This window comes from Emydura macquarii, unplaced genomic scaffold (genome assembly GCF_026122565.2).
Source record: "Emydura macquarii macquarii isolate MOO-44397 ecotype Brisbane River unplaced genomic scaffold, CSIRO-AGI_Emac_v2 contig_1253, whole genome shotgun sequence".
In the NCBI taxonomy this organism is placed as follows: domain Eukaryota; kingdom Metazoa; phylum Chordata; order Testudines; family Chelidae; genus Emydura; species Emydura macquarii.
The window spans coordinates 75,883,442-75,905,463 of record NW_027131390.1 but is presented as its reverse complement, the minus strand read 5'-3'; the positions used below and the strand labels follow the sequence as shown (position 1 = coordinate 75,905,463).

The following is a 22,022-nucleotide window of genomic DNA, read 5'->3' as shown; positions in this document are numbered from 1 at the left end:
GGGTTATTGCTTTTAATTTGGTTTTGTTGCAGTATTGTAGAGAGATGTATGAGATTATGAAAAAAATTGGTTTGTGAGGTCCGTGTTTGACATAAATGACAAATAACATCTAAGATAATCAGTTATTACTCAGTGTTCTTAATATATTTACAATGAATCTCACTATCCTGAAAAATATTGCTTAACTGTCAAATTTCTTATAATCTTCTTAGGATACAATTATCCATCAGCTTCAGAAGCGTTATGCTGATCTACAAATTTATACCTATGTTGGAGATATTTTAATAGCCTTAAACCCCTTCCAGAATCTCAGCATATATTCTCCACAGGTAAGAAAAACTCCAGGATGGGGACAGTTCCTGATGTAGACTATTGTTAGTAAAATTGAAGATGCACAAGAAGGAAAAGGCCTGTAACATGATTAGGAGTCTTGGTCACTGAAAACCAGAAAAATACATTTTAAATAGGCCTTATAAAATATTGTAAATTGCTTTAAATCTTTACTATCTATCTTATGTGGGTCTCCCCCACCCCTGAGCACCTCACACTCTCTAATGTATTTACTCTCACAACATTCCTGTGAGGTGGGGCAGTACTATTATCCCCATTTTACAGATGGGGAGTGGAGGCACAGAGAGACGAAGTGACTTGCTCAAGATCACAGAGAGAGTCTGTGGCACATAAAGGAATTGAACCCACTTCCCAGGCTAGCATCCTAACCACTGGACCATCCTTCCTGACATCTCTGATTGTATGGAATGAAATTTGTGTTTTAACAGATTTCTTTTTCATTTAGTTTTCCAAGCTTTACCATGGTGTGAAGCGGTCATCAAATCCCCCACACATATTTGCCTCTGCAGATGCTGCTTACCAGGGCATGGTTACTTTCAGCAAGGATCAGGTAAACCTGTTCATCTCTTTTTATATTTAATATTGGTCACATAATGCAATAGAGTGCTGTATTACTTAGGTTATATTTAGTATTCTGTGTTGCTAGTCATTGATCTTTGGGAAACCTTCTGTTCTGGAGAATTTACCTATTTCTGGAAAAATGGGAAAGCAATCCTGTCAGATTTAGACTACTGAAAAGGTCATGGTACAGTAGGAGATACTATAAGGTTGAATCCTCAGTCAGTATAAATCACCGTAGCTCCATCAATGCCAGATAACACCAGCTGGAGATCTTTGTCCTGTGGGCCTGATTCTATACTATCTTGCATCTGGTATATTCATTTGCAACTGTGGCAAATAGATGTAAAATGCTGCCATATCAGCAGCATTTTGCGCGTAGCTATGCATAGGAACAAGGCAATGGAGAATCAGTCCCTGTGACCACAAGTCACAGAAAATATGAACCATTAACTATGTGATTGCTCATTTTCATGGTAAAATATAATAAGGAGAGTTCTAGCATAAATGTAATGAGGATGCAAATCCAATTATATGGCAATGATTTTAATGAGAATGGAAATATAGTGCTACAGAAACTGGATTCCTTCTTACTATATTCTTAAGATTGTGATTTTGCATTCCTTTTCACATGGTGTACTATGCATAGATATAGGTATTGGGGAATGATAATTATTTTATTTATAAAATCCTCCTTGACATGGCACATAGCATACTGCACAATAGTTTATAGTAAATGCTTCTAAAAAGATTTAAAAACACAATAAAATACAATAAAACCACATTCAGAATACACCAGACAAAGATTAATATAGATGGGACCCTGCATATGAAAAAGGAGAAAGAGAGTCCACAGTTTATTGGGTTTTTGGGGAGTGCAGGGGCCAGGGATCCATTGGATATGGCTATTAATTATGTAACTCTTTTTATACCATTTGAGAGGTGTTGCTAAGAAACGAGTATTTGTATAGAATAAATGATGTGGGAATTTGTTGATATTACAAAGCAAGTTCATAATTTTGAAATCATCCCCTCAAGTTTACTTTGTAAATCTTAAATTTTTCAAGTATCTCGTTTATGATTACAAGCTAATTTTGCCTTGTGGATCCAAATCCTTAAGCTTTGGTAGCTAATTACTTATAGGCATCTTGATATACTGTCAGCATAGCTAATTTACTGTTTGCGGTTTCCAAAAGCCTACAGTAAAAGTAATCTTTGAATCTGGGACTCACATTAATCTTTGAGTCTGGAACTCACAGGGTTGGTTGAGCCAATCAGTCAAATCTGTGGCCACAGATCTGTTAGTACGGACACCACAGGCAGGAGAAATTCAGATCTTCTCTTCTGGATTCCTTCCATAAACAGATACACATCTCTATGTCTGACTTCTTTAGAAATCCAGGATGCTTTGCAAGAGCAGGGATTAGCACAGTGCATAGGGTATTCCCTGCACATAGTAGCAAACATTGAGGATTTTTTTTAAAGTATACGATCACGCTTTTAGACAGCATATTAGGTAGAATTGTACTTTCCCAGTAAAGACTCCATGTTTCACACTGTTTCAAATAGCATCATAGCATGGGGCTTTGTGAATCTTATTCTCACCATAATATGTATAAGAACCCAGAGATTATGATGAATTGAAAGAGTAAAGAAACAAACATACTGTGGCTCTTACTGATATTCACTACAGAGAGAGTACGCTCTGAAGCTGTCATGCTGTCTTGATAATATATTCAATAACATATAAATGTAGTAGTTGAACATGTGGGTTTATCAGCTTTATGGTGAGCAATGCATTTACAATTTTGTTTCATGTATCAGTGCATTATCATCAGTGGAGAAAGTGGTGCTGGAAAGACTGAAAGTGCCCATCTGATTGTCCAACATTTGACCTTCCTGGGAAAGGTATTTATAGCCAGCCATGTAGAACAATGAGCAATGTATTTTAAATGTTCTCTGCTGAAAAAAGCTGTGATGCATTTATTTTTAACTTGTTGAAAGCACTGAAACTTGAGCAGTACAGACTGGGGACTTTATTTATTTAGATCTGATATTTTATACTGGAGAGAACATGGCCTAGTGATTAGCACATTCTTTATGTTAATAATTAGTTTTAGGTTCAGGTCCTGCAAAGGCTTATGCATGTGCTTAACTCTATGCACATGAGTTGTCCCATTAAAGTCAGGGAGAGTACTCACATGCACCATTGTTTGTAGAATCGGGACCTTAGGGCCTGATCCTGAACCATCTTAGTCTACAGGAGTTTTGCCATTGACTTCAATGCATGGACGATCAAGCCCATAATGATTAGTGCCTCCAGTTATCTATTGTGCTTATGGTGTAGGTCCATTATTCAGATGATAAGGAGCAGTGCCAAAATGAACTTGGGAAGGGCCTGCTGCTGCAAACACTTATGCACATATTTAACTTTAAGCATATGAATAATGCCATTGAAGTCACAGCACTTTGAAAACTAAAGTACTTACTGTTAAACACGTGTAAATGCTTGCAGGATTAGGGCCTAAATGTTATTTATTTTCTGATATTTTATTTTGTTAAATTAAAATATATGGAGCCTCCTAAGACACATGTATTGCAAAGAGGAAAAAATCCAATATCTTCACATCTTTTAGAGACTTTGTTTTCCCCTTCAAGTACATGGGTATGTTGTTGAATAGGTAACTAAATGAACTCACATGTGCCAATCGCTGCATCTGCAGGAGATAATGCATACCATATTTCAGAAGCTGGGAAGATGCCTTGAGTGTTATTTTGGGGCATTCCTTCTGATCTGTATCTATTCTGTCAAGGCCAATAACCGTGCTTTGCGTGAGAAGATTCTTCAAGTGAACCCTCTGGTTGAAGCATTTGGGAACGCCTGCACTGCAATCAATGACAATTCAAGTCGTTTTGGAAAATACCTGGAAATGATGTTTACACCAACAGGAGCTGTAATGGGGGCAAAAATTTCTGAATATCTACTTGAAAAATCCAGAGTCATAAAGCAGGCGATGTAGGTGTAATAATATTATGTCCTTTCAAATCTACTCTACCTTTTTTTGTTTTTGTTTTTACTTTTCCAGAACAGTTTTTACTTTTTTAAAAACACTTTTCAATGAAATTCTGTTCTAATTCACAGCACTTGTACTATGGTTGGAAGAACAGTTAGTTTGGTTCTTCTGGGCTGGAGACCAATACCACTCTATTGTTTGGTAGAGGATGAAGGATGCTCTGTATAGTATATTGTTTCTCCCAAATCCTCTTTTCCTATAAACCTGTCATTGTAGCTTTGTGCTTAGCCTCCAACAATCTATACACGGAAGGAGAAAAGCCTGATCTTGGACTCATTGCCACCATGTGCTTGGCTGAATTTTGTGTGTTTAACAGATAAAATGGAAGAGCTTTTCATTGGGCTTTGGCTGCTTCTGGCCCAGATCCTGCACCATTAAAGTAAATGGGAGCTTTGTTATTAACTTCAGTGAGCATAGGGATCAGTCCCTCTTCTCTTAACTTGACAGTGTACACCATAGTGCAAATGTGCAGATGCAGATATACTTGTAAGCTTTAAAATAATACATTTTTTTTCCAGAGGCGAAAAAAACTTCCATATATTTTACTATATTTATGCTGGTCTTTTTCATCAGAAGAAACTTTCAGAGTATAGACTTCCTGAAAAACAGCCTCCTAGGTAACTACCATTAATTTGTTTTTAATGCGGTCGTAATTGGCTATTGATCAGGTCTTGCTTTCAGTGCGGTGCTTTAAAATCTCTCTTAATCTTTCTCCATCCCTTACGAATATTTCTTAATCCTCCCAAGCACAAATGAGGATGGGCAATAAGGAATTACATTATTTGTTTTGGATTTTTTTGAGGCCGTGCAGCATTTCAAACAAGAGGAGAAAAAAGCAATCTCACCATTATATAGATTTTCATTCCTTCTTTCAGGTCTTCTCTATCTCCAGAAACAAATGGCTGTGAATTTAGAGCTTTGTTGTAATACTGCAGAAACAACTCAAAATATATCGGTTTATATTTATATGTTACTCTTTGGGTAAATTTAGCCCTACTTGAAAGCAGCGTAGCTCTATTAAAGTAAATGGAATTGCACCTTCTTACTTCAGGGCTGAATCTTGCATGTTAAACTTGTTACTAATATCAGTCTCGTTATTGGAAAACTGAAATGTTGGGACAATGTTAATATTTGTGCTGAAAAAACAAAAAGTAATAGAAAGAAAATAATCCAAAAACTTCTTGATTAGCATGGCAATATTTATTTGGTTAAAAAATCAGTCAGATAAGTTGTTTTCTCCATTATTGATGCAATCCCATTGAAATCAGAGGGGGTTGTATCAGTGCATCTGCTAATATAGCATTTTAATTATCCCATTTTATTTAGATATATTGATGATGAAACTGGAAGAGTAATGCAAGATATTATTACTAAAAACTCATATGGAAGACAATTTGAAGCAATTCAACATTGCTTTAAGATCATAGGGTTCACTGATGAGGTAAGAAAGTAATCATGAACTAACTTCCAAAGCATTATTGACCTCATTTTTAAAAAATCACCGCTAGTGCTTTATGTGCAAAAGCTGCTATTTGTTGTCTAAATATATCATTGTGCAGAATCTCACCTTTGTAACTGTGGGTACAAAACTGAACCCACAGAATTGGAGGCCAGACTGAGGCCTCAGTCTTTACTGAGAAAAGCTCTATTCTGTCCCATCTGCTTTTCCATTTCAGTCTCATTTTTCCATTTCAGTGGGAGTTTGCCTGAATAAAGATAGAGTAAAAACTGAATTGGGCGGGTAAGAACTTCAGAATGACCCAATGGGCTTTAAACACACACTTCCCATCTTATCATTTTTAAATAGACCACATTTTTAGGCTACAACTAACTAATTGTGTCTTGTTAAGGTAGTTCTCAATATCATTTTGCAGGAAGTCCATTCAGTTTACAAAATTCTGGCTGGAATCTTGAATACCGGAAACATTGAATTTGCTGCCATTTCTTCACAACACCAAACTGATAAAAGTGAAGTTCCCAATGCAGAGGCCTTAGATAATGGTAAGTATGTTTTTAATATTGTCAGTTCTATAAATGCAGCTTGATTGCATTTGTAAGAATCTCTGACTCATGGGTATTAGGTAGGTAGTGCTGGCAATTTTTGTTCTTCAGTCACAGCCATGTTTCTTGTCTGTTATCTTCCAGCTGCTGCATTGCTCAGTATTGGTTCAGAAGAGCTCCAGGAAGCTCTAACCTCTCACTGTGTTGTAACACGAGGAGAGACTATTATCCGAACAAACACTGTGGACAAAGCAGCTGATGTGCGTGATGCCATGTCTAAAGCACTTTATGGCCGACTCTTCAGCTGGATTGTAAATCGGATTAATACACTGCTGCAGCCAGATAAAAATATATGGCAAGTTACATATTGCTGACTTGTATGCATTTACTGTATGGTTTGTCTGTGTGTGATGGGATCATCCCCTTTTGTATTTTTGATTTTGAGCCCCAGCACCTAATGGCTTGAGCCCCGGCACATTTTTAATTATAAATTAAGCACTGCTCGCAGCTGTGCTGGTCATGAGCTCAACACCGTCTAGGATTCAGTCCATAGTCTGAGATTGCCTGTCTGTCTTTGGCCATGCCTACACTTACAAACTTACAGCGGCACCGCTGTACCAATATAGCTGTGCCGCTGTAAGAGTGCTCATGTAGTCATGTTATGCCAATGGGAAAGAACTCTCCCATTGACATAATAAAACCAGCTCAGCAAATGGTGGTAGCTATGGCAATGGAAGAACGTCTCCCGCCAACACAGCATTGTGCGCACGAGTGCTTATGTTGACAAAACTTGCGTCGCTCCGGGGGGGGGAGGGCGGGAGTGTCACATCCCAAGTGATAAAAGTTTTGCAGGCAGGCAGTTTTGCAGTGTAGACATGGCCCTAGGCAAGGGTCAAAGTAATAGGAAACAGGGAACACAGCTCCCCCTCTCTGTCAACAGCAGAAGGAAAGCTCCTTCTCTTCCTTGGCTGGTGCATGAGAGCTCCCCTTTCTGTTTCAATCTACTTTATCGGTGATCTTAGGTATCACATGGCTCTCTATGTGCCTACCTAAGTGTCTACATGGCCCTCTTCTACATGGGGAGGCTGTCAAATAGTTTTCAATTAAGATCTTCTTGCTGGAACCATTCCATTAATACCTCTGAAGAGATGCTGCTTCCCCATGATTCTCTCTTCCTCCTTCGAAAACCATAGTAGAACTTGTGCAATGCAAGAATCTCAGAGTTGAAAAGGAGTGGGGGTAATGACTGTAAACAAATGCACAAGTTGTGTTTGATTAATACAAGTTGTCTCTCTTGCTTTTGTGGTGTGCTGAATTAATTGTAGTATCTGATCTCGATTATCATGTTTCTTTTTGATTTTTCCTGGGTTTTATTCCGTGTTGGATTTTGTGTTTGTTTTCTACATAGCAATGTGGAAAGCCGGATGAATGTTGGGATACTGGATATCTTTGGATTTGAGAACTTCACAAGAAATTCCTTTGAACAGCTGTGCATAAACATTGCTAATGAACAAATCCAGTTTTATTTCAATCAGCACATCTTTGCACTTGAACAGGTAAATTTAAGTGTGAGGTGTTTGGTTTGAATCAGCAATGTTAACCTGTAGGTTAAATTCAGGAATATTATATATATAATATAATTTATTTTTAGTACAAGACTGTGGCTGAACAATATACCATATTATGAGGGATATAAGTATTAATTTAGGGATAGAGAGCTAAGTAGCTCTTAGAAGTTTTATAATGATTTTTTGCCATTGGGAAGAGTGTTGTGACCCTTGTTGCAATTTTGGAAAAAAAAACTACTTTTAAGTAATTTTTTTGAATTTTATTACAAATTAATAAAAAGACAAACCTAAAATTAAATGAACTTCTTGCTAAAACTATTAGAACTCTTACTAAATTAAGGATTAAACAGAACCATTATCAAATCAAAATTATAATTGAGTTAATAAATCAACAATAATATGGAATGAAATCAGCAATTGACCAAATCACTTGATGAACACAATTAGGATTTAAGTCATGAAGTTAGCATAGCGCATGATCAAGTCTTACACATATTTAAGCCTGGAAAGCTAAGGGGATGTAGTTTACTTCTCAGACCGGTTTCTATTGACTGAGTGGTTGACTTTTTCCTGATTAATTTATCTCTATTGTGATACAGATTGATTAACAACCCATAATTTCCTTTGTTAGGGCAGAACAAAAGGGTAATACAAAGTGATTTAAGAAAAGATTTACTTAGAAATTAGATACACGTGTGCTGTTTCTTTAACATTCTCTCTCATATTCACATCTAAAAAATGTTAAAAGAAAAAATCATGAATACGGGAAGTAGGCATCCCTATCAATCCACAAAATAGGAAAAATAAAAAAAGGTTTAAAAAAAAAACTGTTTAATCCTTTAGCTTGCTGTTTTTCAGATTTTCAAAGTCAGGATTGTAGTTCAGATGACCAAGTGACATCATCTTTAATTGGTATTTTATACTGGCTGGCAGGCTGCCTCTGGGCACTTGACTAGTCAGCTGGCATAGCCTGGAGTGATCTTGATCTTTCTTCTCTTTCTTAGGGGAACGGGGGTTGGGGAAGGGCAGCAGTCCTTCTTGGTGTTCACCTGGATCATTAAGGTTGTGATTCTAGTTCACTCCACCCCATAACACCTCCTTGGAGATCTTCCAAGCAAATCAGGAGATCAAAGGTCTCCCATCCCGATAATGTGGTCCACTCCAGATTGAGGGTAGGCGAGCTTGAACTTTGGTCAGCCTGGAAAGTCCCATCTCTTACTAGCAATTCTGTAACACCTAAGTCACCAAACCAAAGAAAGAAATGTGGTCCAAAAATATAAAAAAAACATGGGACTAAGAGGAGATGGCTCCCTGGCTGAGGGTTTTGGGTCCTTGCTTTGGGGTGCTGACTGAAGGATGAAATGGAATAAATTCCTCTGGACCCCTACACATTCTAGAGTGAGTGATGACTTAATAAAGCTTTTATTATTTCTTACTTCACTCCTACTTCCATCCATTCATACTTCCATTCTCTTAGCATATCTTAAAATATTCTGGACTTTTTACTGGCAAAGAATTAGGCCACTAACAATTCTATTAGATGGTTATCTCTAAGAAATAGAGCTGTCAATGTCTGTTAATACAAATTTTACTTAAGCTAAAGAAAAATTAAGAGTTTAGAGAACAAGAAGATTGAGGTTTATAGACTAGACCTCACACAGATAGACCCATTGTCCTCACAATATTGTGATCTTGCTTTCATATAGTTGCTGTGATCTCTGTAAATATTACATGTTATGGGGTCCTATAAATATGAAAGAAGATTTGTGCCAGAAATGTTCTGATGATAGCATTCCTATGGTCAATTCAGTATTAACTATGTTTATGACTTTGTAGATGGAATATCATCATGAGGGCATTGATGCTACCGCAGTAGAGTATGAGGACAATCGTCCACTTCTAGATATGTTTCTCCAGAAGCCAATGGGAGTACTATCTCTACTTGATGAAGAAAGTCGATTTCCCCAGGCAACAGACCTGACTTTAGTTGGTATGAATAATGATATATTAAAAAAAAAAAAAACCCAAAAACCCTAAAGAGTGATTGATAGACATTGAGAGAGACCTATGACATCTTATAGTATTTTTGCTAGTCTACATAACCACTGAGCCTGTGACATTAGCAATGGATTGAGAAGGCTTCTGAAAATTCTGCTATGATGTCACTGATATTCAGACATGAATAAATGGGTTTTTACTTACTTGTCTTTATGCTCGGTCTCTCGCTTCTTCAATTTTGCTAGTTTCTTGTTGGTTTTATACTGTTAATATTATTTTATGGTTTAAATATTAATACTTGTCTAAATAGGTCTTGTTATCATCTAAGGGATTTACAAATATTAAAATAAATAATCCTCACAATACCGCTGTGTGTTAGATACTTCAAGGATTCTTATTCCCATTTAAGATATGGGAAACTGAGACAGAGATGGAAGAGACATGCCCAAGACCATACATCGAGTTAGTAGCCATGATAAGGATAGAATTCAGATCTTCCTGGCTCCTAACACCATTTTTACCCCAGTACACACCACTGCCTCATTACAGATTACCTCATCATAAATAGAAAGTGTGTGACTTATCCTGTGTCATCTGGCTAGATAGTTCCTTAACTTGATGCTTATTTCATGAACATTTTAATAAATCTTGTTGCCAACTTTAAAACATGCGTAGCCAATATTAAAATAGAATCTTATTTTTATTTACCTTGGGTGGAATTCTCCTTTCTGATCGGCAACACAGATGTTGCTGTCAATGGAATGAGTGCAGAATACACAGTAGAGAGTGTGTGATTTAGAGTGTCAAGTTTTGCCTTAAAATAACAGCTGCAGGTTAGATAGCATAGTGCATCCAAACGTTTTTCACTTCCAGAGAACTGGGTTTGAAGTTGATCTTAGGTCAAAGGTGCAATGAGTGAGAGAGTTTCATTCTAATCTCCATTCGTATACTGGAGCTGGAAGCCTGCTTGTGGGTCCTATAAATAGGCCAGTATTGAATACTGAGCTTACATTTCCCCATAGGCAGACTCCCTGCCTCAGAGCTGTTTGATTCTATTACTGCCGCCTTGAGAACAGGGCATGTTGGAATATCTTAAGACGTCTAGCAAGATGAGACTTTTGACCCTTTCCAGGTGTGCAAGCAAGCAGCTAACTCCAAATAAATCTCCAAGCCTAATTCTGTGTCTTAAACAAAATAATATTTTAGTGGCAGTGAAACATAAATAGAAAAAAATCATGAAATTTAAGATTCACAGATTTTAAGTCAGACATTCTGATCTTCTGGTCTGATCCCCTGCATATAACACAGGCCAGAAAATGTCTCCTTTTGATTCCTGTATCAAGCCCATAACTGCTGATTGAGATAAACAAATACAATGGGAAGTTTCACTATACAGGCACTAATTTCAGTACCTAATAAGTGGTAACTTGGAGAGAAAAAACAAAGGTGCTTGTTACGAGAAGTTAACGCAAGCATGACAAAGGCTGGCATCATTGGTGGACAGTGTGGTAACTTATAAGAGTATTTTGTACTAATTCTGATTTTTTGGGCTGTAAGCTGCCCCTAATTTTGGTGGAGAGTTGTGATTTAAATTGCTGTGGTTCACCTTTAACCATGTTACCTTTTTTTAATGACTAGATAAGTTTGAAGATAATTTAAGATGCAAATACTTTTGGAGGCCCAAACGAGTGGAGCTGTGTTTTGGCATTCAGCACTATGCTGGAAAGGTAAAGGCCATATGGTCCTAATGTAATAAGTGCTATAGTCACTATCCATTTCATCCAGAGGCATTTAAATTGCTTGCAGATTTCTCTCTTTTTAATGGACTGATTATTTTTAAAGAAACCTAGAATTTGTGATAACATTTACAATGCAAAATTGCCCTTATTATAAATGCTCCTTACAGTTCTTCTGGAGGTGGCATAAACAGCTACCTTTCCCCATCCTGGAAGAACTCTAACATGAAATGCCACCCCCGCTGAGACATTTCTTAGAAGTGGCAGCCCCCAGAGCTAGAACAATCTGCACAGTTATGTCTAGCTATTAACATGTATACTCAATAGTAATTGTGTGTGTGTGTGTGTGTGTGTGTGTGTGTGTGTGTGTGTGAGAGAGAGAGAGAGAGAGGGAGCAGGAAAGGAAAGGAAATGGAAGTTCAATTCATAAAACACAGTTTAAAACTGTCTCTGCAGTAGTGCTTTCTTTTTAAACTCCTGTAGAGGGCAGAGGAGTGACTGGAAAAATTCCTCACCTACAAAGGTATATTCTAGTGCTCTGCAGAACTCAACAGTTTTGGTTGTAGTTGTTTTTATGTCCATTGAATTTTGTTTGCAATTTGAGGTCTAAATCCCCACTTGTAAACAAAACTCAACCCAAACAGACAAGTTTTGCATGGTTTCCACTCAGACCTCAACTCAGGCTTACTATGAGGGTCAAGAGCCTCAGCAAATCTTCTGGTTAACCTTACCCAACTTTCAGGTTTGTTAAAGAAAATTGTAAATTCCACAACGCTCCAATTCTTTGTCACCCAAATGCCAAGTCATAGAAGCAGTGCTGACTTTCTGTCACTCTTCATCGTAGGGCCAAATTCAGCTCTAGAGTAACCCCGAGACTGTGTGCTGTGCCTGTATTTTTCTGGCAGTGAGGCCAATTATAGCAAAGCTGGATGCTGGAAATTACTGTAGTTTTAAAAAATAAAATCTAAAGCAGAATAAATCTATTCCAATTTTGATACAAAGGGTTGATCATGGATTACTAATAAATATGAGGGGAAAACAATTCAGAGCAGTTTTGCCTTTCAAGGCCTTCAGAATTAAAATGTCAAAAATACTGTGCCCTAAGCCAGTACAAATTGAAGAGCAGACCCCAGGTGAATAATTTTTGTTCCCACTGTATCCTTTGGTGACAGTGGGAAGTACATTTTGTGTGAATTTTACCAGTGTGCTAGATATGAAATTTACTCCAGTTTCTCTAGTAGATTTAATTACAGATCCCACACTGGCTACATACAGTAAATTGAAAATGGCTGCTCTGTCTGACAATCATTGCCTATTTCACATGTAACCTGTCAAGTTATGCTGCTAGTGTGATGCTGCAGTGTGTTTTGATGCGTTGGGTGTGTCATAGTTTGATGTGATACAGTGTGACTCAGCCCAAGCCACATAAACCAATTTGATGTTCCAATGACATGTTATGAATGCAGATGTTGTGCTGTCTAAAGCCAGCTCACACTTAGAGGACACTGCAGTAATTCACCAGCTTGTCAGGTTTGAACTAGTTTACTTGGTCAACTTGCCAGTTTACCTGTTTAAAATAAATGACAGGGTTTTTTGTTGATTCTATCTCCAACACCTAGGTATTATATGATGCCTACGGTTTCCTTGAGAAGAACAGAGACACTCTTCCTGCTGATATAGTGGTTGTGCTGAGAACTTCAGAGAACAAACTTCTTCAGCAGCTGTTCTCTAGTCCATTAACCAAAACAGGTATTTCTCTACATAGCTTTGTTAATATTAAGGCTTCTTGACTAGATGCCTCTCCAGCCTACTACTACTGCTTCACAGAACACTGCCATTGTTTTCCATCAGAGTTATAGAAAGTAATCTGAAGTTCTAAAATATTTAACACTTGGTATTTTCAAGGCAATTTATGAGCATTAATTAATTAATCCTCTCCCCATTTCAGAGAAGCAGGGAAGTTAAATGATAGCCAGTGCCAGGTTTCATTGTCTGAGTTGGGATGACACCTTAGGAGTTTCCTGGTTCTTAGTCCTGTGCTCAGACCACTAGACAACACTTCTCTGACTCTACTTTCTTGCATAATTTGCTTTACAGTGTGTAAACCATGTGTATCCTATTTAAACAACGATAGCTTTTACAAGTAACATCCTCGCTGTTTAACCACACCTGTACAGTACTTTAAAAAAAATCTTACTAGTTACGTAATAAAAAATATATCAACTAATAGAATTAGTTATTTCAGATTATTTGAAATTTGGTGACATTGACTTACACACACATGCCTATGTCTATTGCTAAATTATAACAAAAGGTGAAGTTCAATGGCTTCAAAGAAACTGCCATATATCAGTAGACTGTGCATGTGACACATCTGCCACATAAACACCAACAGTGCAACACACACACAGCCAAAAAGACTCTGCGCATGTTACACTAGAGTGTGCATGTGACATGTTACATAAACATGTACAATACAACACACACACAAAGCTAAGAGACTGTCAGGAGTTGCTACATAAAAGCAAAAGTGTCTTTCATAATAGATTAGAAAAGGACGTAAACACCTGAAGGCTTTTGGTCTGATATGAGATTTCTTTGCAGGAGTAAGGAGATATTTGGTAATTTACTTGTGGTTAGAAAGTTACAGGATAGAATATGGTGATGTAGCCACGCAATTCATGCAATAATCAATATCTTGCTGATGATAAATGCCAAAAACCTAGTACGTAGAGTACAGCACCAAGTCATTTCAAATTAATCTGCATGCTTTGGACTGAATTCCATTCTGTAATCCATGAAACTCCATTGACTTCAGTGGGTTTGCATAGGGGTAATTGATGGCAAATTTTGAGTTTATTTGACTATATTCTGCATAAATAAGATCCTATTATACAGGCTCTATTATTTTTCTGTAGTTTTTCTGTAGTTTGGTTTGGGTCTCTACAAACTATTCCTAGGAAGGTACCTTCTCTCTCTCTCTTCAGGAGGTGGAGCTCATAACCTGCACCTGTAAGAGAATCATTCACCTTTCATTTTATGAAACCTTACTATGTAACTGATTGATCTGAACAGGCACTTTGCTGTAATGTCACTGGTCAAGGTTTATTGTCCTCTTTCAAAATGCCAGTTCTGTCCTCTGTTTAGGAGATCTAGGGGAAAATGTTAGCGACAAGTTGAGAAGGGACAAGGACTGCCTCCTAACAGCACAGCCTAAGCTGAGTTTTTAATAGGTGCTGTGAGTCAACCTGTTTCTTGTTGTCTTGCATTTGGATGTGACTTTGGGATTCTTGTCCCTTGTTGACTAGGGCTGAGCAAAATAGAGGCAATGATCTTAGCCTTGCTGGAAGGGAGAGGGCATAAATAATTTTTACTACCTAGTGGCTACTTGTGAAGGGATGATGTAATTAAGGAGGAGTCTGCTTCCCCTTTTAGCTGCTGTGAGCATAGCAATTAGTGAGATATGAGTGAGGGCTATCTAATGAGACTGGGGTCAGTGTGCTCTGTGCCCAGTTGGGGGAGTGAAAACCTCTTTACCTTTACATGCTTTGATTTCTGGGTCCTTGTTGATCTGATGAGAGGGCCTATTCCATTCACCTCTGCTGAGGCAAAGCAAAAGAAGGCTCACACCTAGTCAGATATCTGAGACTGTTACCCAAATGCTCTTTGTCAATGTTTTTGTCATTCATCCAGTGATTCTATGCTTTTCCTGTTATTCCTAAATGACAGATTAGGTTCTTTGTCCCAATTATTATAATAACTATCAGTTATTAGCAGGTGAACTTGGTGATGAGCAAGGCAGCCACACCATATAAACTTCTTCTGAACACTGATCCTTTCACACAAACTTGTCTCTCTGACTTTTGAAGATAATTTCACCAGCAGCAGCTTTGCCTGAGACACAGTAGGAACTGCATTCTTGCATGCCAGTTAGGAGTTGCAGACCATTGTTACATTATTTATGCTAACTATACTAAGTTGCTTTCACTGTTTTTTGTTTCTTAAATTCTTTACTGCTGTCATTCTTTAAATGGAATGAGTGGCTTCTGCCTTCCATTACAAAACTCTTGTCCTTCTCTGAAATACCAGCAGCAATATTTTCTGCCAGGTCAGTACAGCGTAGAATGGTGAAGCATGTACTCTTGTATATGATGTTGCAAGACTTTGTGACTTTTTTAAAAAAACAACTACCTCGTGTTCTATTTTTTTCAGCCTTCTAGTATAATTGGCACCCACGTCCTGTGTAGGGACCTGAGTTCTGAGATCAGATTGTTGTCAGGTTTGTCATTGGCAGACTGCAAGATAAATGAAGGTCTGGCTGAGAATAGGCAGTGTGTATATATATGCCTATTAACATCTCCTCCGTACTTTGTAAAGGAAGTTAAAGGTATTCTCCTTTGAACTGTCTACAAAGAAGCTCATGTACACAAAATGATAGAGAGATTGTGTTAAATGTCCCATAACATCCTCTGCTTGTGTTTGAACACATCCCTCCCCCCAAGACATATATTTTATTAGCAAAGCAAGCCAAAATCAAACACTAAATCTCATTTCAGGATTGTGTTTAACATTCAAAGACTTTACAATATTTTCTTCAATTTTTGTAGATTATTAATTGACTGCCACAAAAAGTTAATAATTTAAATGGAGGCTACATTTTAAAAAATTTATCCAGGCACTGTTGGCTTTATAATGAGCCTTTCTGCCAGTATCTCCAATGCTTCATTTGAAGATGAGCAACAGCAGTATTACATCTGTTCATAGCTAGCTTTGGAATTTTTGGCATTCATGCTGTTGGCCAAAGAGCCTTCTTCCATCTGTGCAATAGCCACTAGGCGGTGCTATGTCAGAAGTTTGAAAATAACATGGGCATGATGATTATTACAAAATGCATTTCCTAAATGCCACTAAGAATGAAAATAAAGAAACCAGATGCCTGCTTCCCCCAAGTCCATGACAAACTCTTCTCTGTTTGAAGTAAATTTATCTAAATGCCTTACATATAGAATTCAAGTGTCAAAAACTAAGCAGCAGCAAGAAATAAATATTAAACAGACAAAATTATTTTCCTTATTTAAGATCATGTGAATATCTGTAATTTATCAAAGGTACTCACCCCCTCTTAGTGAATGCTTCTATTTCATTGGAGAAGACTGTGTAGTTTAAAGTGCCAGAAATGAACAGCAGGACATTAAGAACATGTGTGTGGTAGTGTAGTTTAGGGTTAAAAGAGTTCACAGATCCCAATATCTCACATCCATACTCAGTGAACATTCTAGGAGTGATTCTACAGGGTGCTGAGCTCCTATTTTTTATTTCAATGGGAGGTGGTAAGGTACATTCAGAACCTTGCAGAATCTGTTTGCATTTAGAAACCTTAACTTCAAAAAGGAATGAATATGTTCTGCATAGTGAACCTAAATATTAACCCACTAATTTTCCAAATTGCTTCCATGTTCTACATTACTTACATCTGCAGAGTTCCTGCTGATGAGGATTATGTCTGTGATATGAATGTAAAGTATGCCCCAATTAAAAGACAGAAGTTTAGAGTACTTTCAAGACACAAGATGCCTCTATTTTGCTGAATTTGCAAGTTCCTGTTCTAACCAATTGCAACTATTTTGGTCTCTTTAGTTTCACAGATTTTTTTTTGGGGGGGGGGGGGGCGTGGAGGATTGGTATCATGAATGACAATGTCAGAGACAAAAGGATTAAATAATCTGGGAAAGAAATAACCTGAGAACTATACATTATACTGAGTTTAATTGAAGATAGCTTTATAAAAGGCTCAAGCAGCAACTGTTATGGAAATAACTCTAGTAACTTCACTTATAGATGCTTGTATTGTTGTCGTGGGGATGTTTGAGCAGATTCTGTCATAATCTCTTAAAGAGACTGGATTCTGCTTTATGATACTTATGGTAAATATCCTGCAAACCTACCTGGTGGTGTTGCCTTCCCTTCAGAGCAGGTTGACTCTAAGAGCTTGCATATGCCCTTGTGACTTGAATTCGCAATGAATGAATGTGGATCTGTGGTCCCAAAAGAGGGACAATTTGGTAGGGATTATACCTAATATTTCCCTAGAGCAATTGATGAGTCTGATACTCATACCATCAGAGTAATTTTCTCTACTCCTGCTTCAAACCAGGAAGAGGTAAGAGGAAGGATGGTCCAGTGGTTAGACCTTAGGAGACATGGATTAAAGTCCCTGCTCAGCCACAGACTTCCTGTGTGAACCAGGGAAAATCACTTAGTGTCTCTGTTCCTCAGTTGCCCTAAAAATGCAGATAAGAGATCTTTTTTAACTCACTGGATTGTGAAGCATCTAGATACTATGATAATGGGGCCATATTAGTGCCATAGATAGATCGATTGATTGATTTTTAAAAAACTAAACAACTTCTGGGTGAAGGTAGCTATAACTGCCCTGCCTGACTTTTAAAGGCTCAGTTTTTAGGTGAGATGGATAGTTGAATAAAAGAAGGATTGCTTGCATGGCTATAGGATTGTCAACAGCCCATGAATTTACACACTAAGCTTCTACTGGTGTCAAATGCAATGTGTTACATGTTTTTACTGCTGTAGAAATACAGTAATGTTAACTGTTACCTGAACTTGCCTCAGAAACCCCCATAGAATCCCATGATCCCCACTGCTCAGGCCAGGTGCTGTAGCCATAATCATCTCTAAGATACTGCATCACTGAATTGCATTAAAAACAATTGAACAAGCTGTACCAAAAGTGTCAAAGATATTAAATCAATAACTTTACTGAAACAAATATCCCAATTTCCTGCATCTAGAAATAAATATGGGGATCTTGGAAAGAAAGCTTGCCTGGGCTGAGCTTATCACTAACGTTCTTAAAGCACTTGAATAAGTGCTATCGAAAATGATTGCCATATTGGCTCTTCTACTGTCTAACAAGCAAAAGTTCCTTTCAAATGTAGTAGGTGAAAAGGCTTCCGTTAGGGCTTGTTTAATCTGGAGAAGCTTAAGTTTTTAAACTGGCTCACCTAAACCTATATTAAATGCAATTAAACCTATTCTGTAGACTTGGTTTTATGTAACCTGACCCATTCTGGTTCAGTAAAAACGTCTCAGGCCACCTTGAAATGCCTAAAACTATGTCTACACTAAAACTCTAACTGGTTGATAAATTGGTTTTGTTGAACTAATTTTAATATCACTTAGAAAATTTTCCCACTGTGCACATGCCCTTTGTTAAACTCAGCTACCTACCACCCTCACCACTACCCACCAAAGTGGCTTAGTAACAAGCTGTGAATGGGTGAAATGACTTTTTGTGGGTGTCACAGATCCTAGTGAGTGCCCCTTCCAGGTCATCCACTAGGACTGCTGTGAGCAGTGTGACCCAGCAACTTCTGGATGCCAACTGGCAGAGGGCACTGCAGTATATAGGGTACAGAGATTCCCCTGGATTCACCCAAAAAAGTCATGTGGTGTCACTAACGAAAGCCTGTGTCATACCGGCCATCATAATCATTGTAAGATGCACATACAGAAAATATACGTGAGGAGTTATGTATGTATACTAAAAATTATGTTCTCTAGGTCTATAGTAAAAAACAGGTCACTCCCAGGTAGCGTGTCTTGAAACAAACTCCTCCAGACACGGGTTGGGAGACACGTATCTTGAGGGTGGAACAATGTGTATTAACATTCTAAGTCAAATGCTAATGAAGAGCTGGTGGAGACTTGAGAAGCACACTAACAGGAAGAGGAAACCAGATGGGAGGGGTTGTCTTGAGGTGAACATCAACAGTCTGTTCTGGTAGATTTGGGGGTGCAAAGTGACACTGCCATGATGGCATCCTTTACCTGGGAAGTAAATGGCTAGTGAGTTTGCTTCATGAAAAAGGGATCTCAACCAGCCTTGGTTGAAAATGCTGAAGAGAACTTTGGGTGAGATAAGCTTCTTCAGAAATTAGAATAACTTGTTTGTTAGTTAAATTATGGCTTTAGAATGTGTGATATGATGTTGTTTTATAAATAACCAGTTGTTCCTGTCTCTCACGTTGGTTTTTATTTATATCTCTGTTCTTTTTGAATAAATGTCCTTTTATTTCATAATGGAACTCAAGTGCTGTGCATACTACAGGAGCGTTGGGCTAAGGTAAAACTGGTAAACTGTGGTACACTGTTCCATTGGGAACAGAGGAGCTGGGATTTCTGTTGGTATCCAGTGATCAAAGGCTAGATACCACAGGGGGACTTTTTTAAAGGATTTGGCGGTTGGGGTCAGCCTACAAGGCAAAGACAGAACTGGTGCAGCCCAGAGAAGAGTGCTTGAGTGGCTGACAGGCTGGTTGTGATAGGGAGATGACACCCAGCTTGCACAGGCAAGACTCCCTCTCATGGTAACAAAGTGACACACCGCCATAGGTGCCCTGAGAAGCATCACAAGGGGAATCCAAGCCTTTGTGCTATGGATCCCTAGGGTGTTTCAAGTTTCTAGAGCCTCAGAAGGCTGCAGCATTGGTTTTTCCCTTGGCCCATCTAGCACATTTCCAGGACACTGGATCTCAGTCTGCTATCCCTTCTCCAAAATGGTGTGCCTCAGCCTAACTGTTATATGCTTCGGGACCAGCACTGATCCCTGAGATACCCCAGTTACTTAAACGCATTGCTTTCCCAGAACTCCACCCAAAAAGTGTGAAGCTTCTGGTTAAAGTTTAACTCTTGGAGGCAAGCAGTAGTTGTGAAGTCATCCACACACACCCTTTACACAATCTAATGCATTTATGGTCTTTCATACTTAATCATGTAAAGCACAGGATACAAAACCATAAACATTTGAAACAGCAATATCCACTTTCTGTCTCACACTTCCCTTGTGAGTCTTTGGAGAACCATCTGGGTCTAGGAAGGCAAAATGGGTGTCTCCTCTTCATTCAGTCTGTTGCGTGCTAGATGGCTCCGCTCCCTCATGAAGCCCGTTCCCAGCTTCCGTGACTCAGTATTGGCAACCCCCAATATCCAAAAATCATGAGTCAGGCTTACCAAAAATCATGAGATTGACTTTAAAATCATGGTTATGTAAAAATAATAGATTTGGTGTTCTTTTTATTTGCCTTCTGCTTTTTTGAGCCTTCAGAGTGCCTGGGGTCACATTTTGAAGCTTTTTCCTCAGCCATGAGGGCTAGAAACTTACTTTTTCTTTAAGAATGAAGGCTGAAGTCATCACATATGCACTTGACTCCAGGAGCTGCGGTTTTAAGGAAGACAATGATTATCATGAGACTCATGACAAAATCATGAGAGTTGGCAACACTGCTCTGTCCTGCCCCATGCTTTCTCTTGCTGTATTGCCCACTAGTTTCGGTGTGGCTTACTATTTAAACGCACCTGGCTTCCTTTGTTCTGTCTTTTGGGTAATGTTCCACTGCTCTTGCCTTCCTCTTCCCTTCAGAGGAGTTAAGATGAAACTTTTTTTAAGGATGCATCTCACCCACTGTTTAGATGTATGCACCTGAATAGGGTCGTTAAGTCCTAACCACCATTCCACTCAATCTCTGTCTGGTGTGTATGTGTTACAGGACTTGTGGCTCCACATACATATAGGCACTCATAACACAGCACATTTTTATAAGACAACTTCACAATATCAATCAGAATTCATAAGGCATACCGACATAGCCTCAGTTCATCACAGATAAATGTTCTTACGTAGGGTATGTCTACACTGCAGCTGGGAGATATGGTTCCCGGGCAGGCAGGTAGACAGACATGTGCTAGCTCTGCTTGAACTTGCATGCTAAAAATAGCAGTGCAACCATGGTGGCATTAGTAGCAGCTTTGGCTCACCACCCGAGTATGTACCCAGGTGGTCAGGCAGGATTATACTTGTGTGGCTAGCCTGAGCCCCGGCCCATGTCTCCACAGCCATACTGCTATTTTTAGCACAGTAGCTCGAGCAGAGCAAGCCTGTGCCTGTCTTCCTGAACTGGGAAGCACACTCTCAGCTGCTGTGTACACATACCCAAAGGGACTTTCCTGTGTTTAGGATAGTGTTACACTCTCACCTTCTGCAGAGCAGCTAGAGACAGTTTTTGTGTGAGAAATAGCTGGAAGTTTGAACTGAGCTGCTCTTTTAGAAATGTCAGATTCCTACTAGGAAAACTAGTCCTAATAACCAATCAGGCAATATTTTGATTTTCCAAGTGTCTCGGGTGTTGACAGGGAAGAAATTATTACTGTGATGAGAAAGCAAAGTGTGCTGTCAACAGCACAGTCTTACGGAGACCATTTCCCAAAACATTAATTGTTAGAGGTTCCTGACCAATCCTGCTGCCCTAAAGAAAAAAGAGGGAGTTAATCAGTTGTTTTATGCACTGGTCTGGATTACATTATTGCAAAGGAAATCTTGTAAATATTTCTTCATCCTTATTCATGGAAGGACCATCTCTGAGCATCTTTCTTGAATCTTTTAGAAGAAACAGGGTGGCACACAGAGCCATACTGGAGACGGTTCCTGTGGTATCCTGTGATAACTGTTTTATAAGCCAAGAAGAAGAGGGAACTCATTTTCTGCTTCCCTAATGTTATTTGTTTCTTGGTTCACACTTGCATAATTTTGTTTCCCTGTTGTGTTTGATGTTCATGGGTGCCCCGATTCCTTTGGTGTTGGATTGAGAGGTCACTGTGCATGGTCTAATGTCACAACCCCTGATTTAGTATGTAGTTCCAACAACCTTGACATCCAACTT

At 38.5% G+C, this 22,022-nt stretch overlaps 1 protein-coding gene across 1 annotated transcript in view; it reads left to right on the top strand.

The window, feature by feature from the left end:
* The window catches only part of MYO3B (myosin IIIB), a 307,358-nt gene that overhangs the window by 140,669 nt on the left and 144,667 nt on the right, over positions 1-22,022 (top strand). Inside the window, exons 13-24 of the mRNA XM_067549868.1 lie at positions 213-329; positions 797-901; positions 2,734-2,817; positions 3,723-3,925; positions 4,502-4,600; positions 5,310-5,424; positions 5,858-5,984; positions 6,129-6,339; positions 7,393-7,540; positions 9,389-9,542; positions 11,189-11,277; positions 12,906-13,035. Coding sequence (XP_067405969.1) covers positions 213-329; positions 797-901; positions 2,734-2,817; positions 3,723-3,925; positions 4,502-4,600; positions 5,310-5,424; positions 5,858-5,984; positions 6,129-6,339; positions 7,393-7,540; positions 9,389-9,542; positions 11,189-11,277; positions 12,906-13,035 — 1,582 coding nt within the window. The remainder of the gene's footprint in view (positions 1-212; positions 330-796; positions 902-2,733; positions 2,818-3,722; positions 3,926-4,501; positions 4,601-5,309; positions 5,425-5,857; positions 5,985-6,128; positions 6,340-7,392; positions 7,541-9,388; positions 9,543-11,188; positions 11,278-12,905; positions 13,036-22,022) is intronic.